The 1,453-nt window shown below is 31.4% G+C and overlaps 1 protein-coding gene across 1 annotated transcript; it reads right to left on the reverse strand.

Annotated features, from left to right (window-relative positions):
- Positions 1-66: 66 nt before the first annotated feature.
- On the reverse strand, positions 67-1,059 carry LOC108725320 (putative nuclease HARBI1). Its single transcript, XM_018452291.1, has 3 exons — positions 1,037-1,059; positions 697-964; positions 67-600 (listed from the first exon to the last, which is right to left on the reverse strand). The coding sequence occupies exons 1-3, from the start codon at positions 1,057-1,059 to the stop codon at positions 67-69; spliced, it is 825 nt and encodes a 274-aa protein (XP_018307793.1).
- Between the last annotated feature and the right edge of the window lie 394 nt (positions 1,060-1,453).

The raw sequence follows: 1,453 nt of genomic DNA on the forward strand, positions 1-1,453 counted from the left end.
TATATGTATTTATATTACATTCTCTCTTTGAACAACATACAAAAATTAAATATGTAGTTACCTGCTTTACACGTTAAATTGTCTTTGCAAGGTATGCATTATCATATTCCTTTTACATATACCAATTGCATCTTGTCTTTGGTTAATATCATAATCTTGCACTGTAACTTCTTCAGGTGCTATCAGTGGTATTACTATAAGTTCATCTCGACGTAGTATGCAAATATTGTGGATAACACAACATGCTACTATGTATTCAGGCATTAGGTCCACTCTAACCATGGGCAAACAATGCATCAAACTCCTCAATCTTCCTTTTAACAACGCAAAACATTGTTCGATCTTTGTCCTTGCAGAGGAATGTCGGAAATTGTAATGTTTCTGCACATCACTTAAATGTCCATTATCTTTAAATGGTACTAAGAGATGTTCGTGTAATTCATAAGCAGCATCTCCTATCAAGTGACTGTTATTGGGAAATTTTTCTTCAATATTTAAGAATGTGGCTACTTCTGACTGCCTGAAGATTCTTTGATTATGAACAGATCCTGGATGGCCAACATAGCAATGAGTGATTAAGGCCCTGTGATCGCACACCGCCTATAATTTAAAAAAATTAAAGATGTAATCACATATATAAAGTTAATATATGTATAGGCCAAAATGATTGTTACAAATACTTTACTAATAATTTACCTGCAACTGGATGGAATGATATCCTTTCCGGTTTATGTAGTCTACTGCGTTTTCTTTGGGTGCTTCAATTCTAATGTGAGTGCCGTCTATGGCATCAATTGTATTTGGAAATCCACTGACTTCTTCAAACTTGTGCATTATAATTTGTGCATCTTCATTTGAAGGCCAAGATACAAATTGAGGAGCTATTGTAAATAGAGCTCGTGTAACTCTTCTCACAGCTCTCAATGCTGTAGCTCTACCAACATTAAATCGATCACAAATGGATCTGCAAATAATTACAGATAATAAGTTTAATTGTACATTAAGTGTTCGAAAAGTTGCATGAAATCCATCATACCTATAGGAATCCATTGTGGCCATTTTCCACAAGGTAATTAAAAATTGTTGACGAGGTGGAATTGTTGGACAACCTTTTATTTCTCGAATAAGATAATTACTTATTATATCTAAAATGAATTCGAATGTTGCGCGGTGCAATCTAAAATTAAGTTAAGTAAAAATGTCTATTAGAATTATACTTTTCAATAATTACAATTATAAATCACATTAATAGAAGTACAAATATTGCAAAATCATTCAATAAATATATTTATAATATATTTATTTGTACTTCTGTTAATGTAATTGAAAATCTTTTTTGTATATTTAAAAAAACTCGTTGAAAATATAAAAGATAATATCTAACCTAAAATGACTTTTGAACTCATAATCCATATAGCGCGAGACAACAGTCTGTGAATAATTTTCTATACGA

This window comes from Mycetomoellerius zeteki, unplaced genomic scaffold, assembly GCF_001594055.1.
Source record: "Mycetomoellerius zeteki isolate Tzet28-1 unplaced genomic scaffold, Tzet1.0 C4407464, whole genome shotgun sequence".
Taxonomy (NCBI): Eukaryota; Metazoa; Arthropoda; class Insecta; order Hymenoptera; family Formicidae; genus Mycetomoellerius; species Mycetomoellerius zeteki.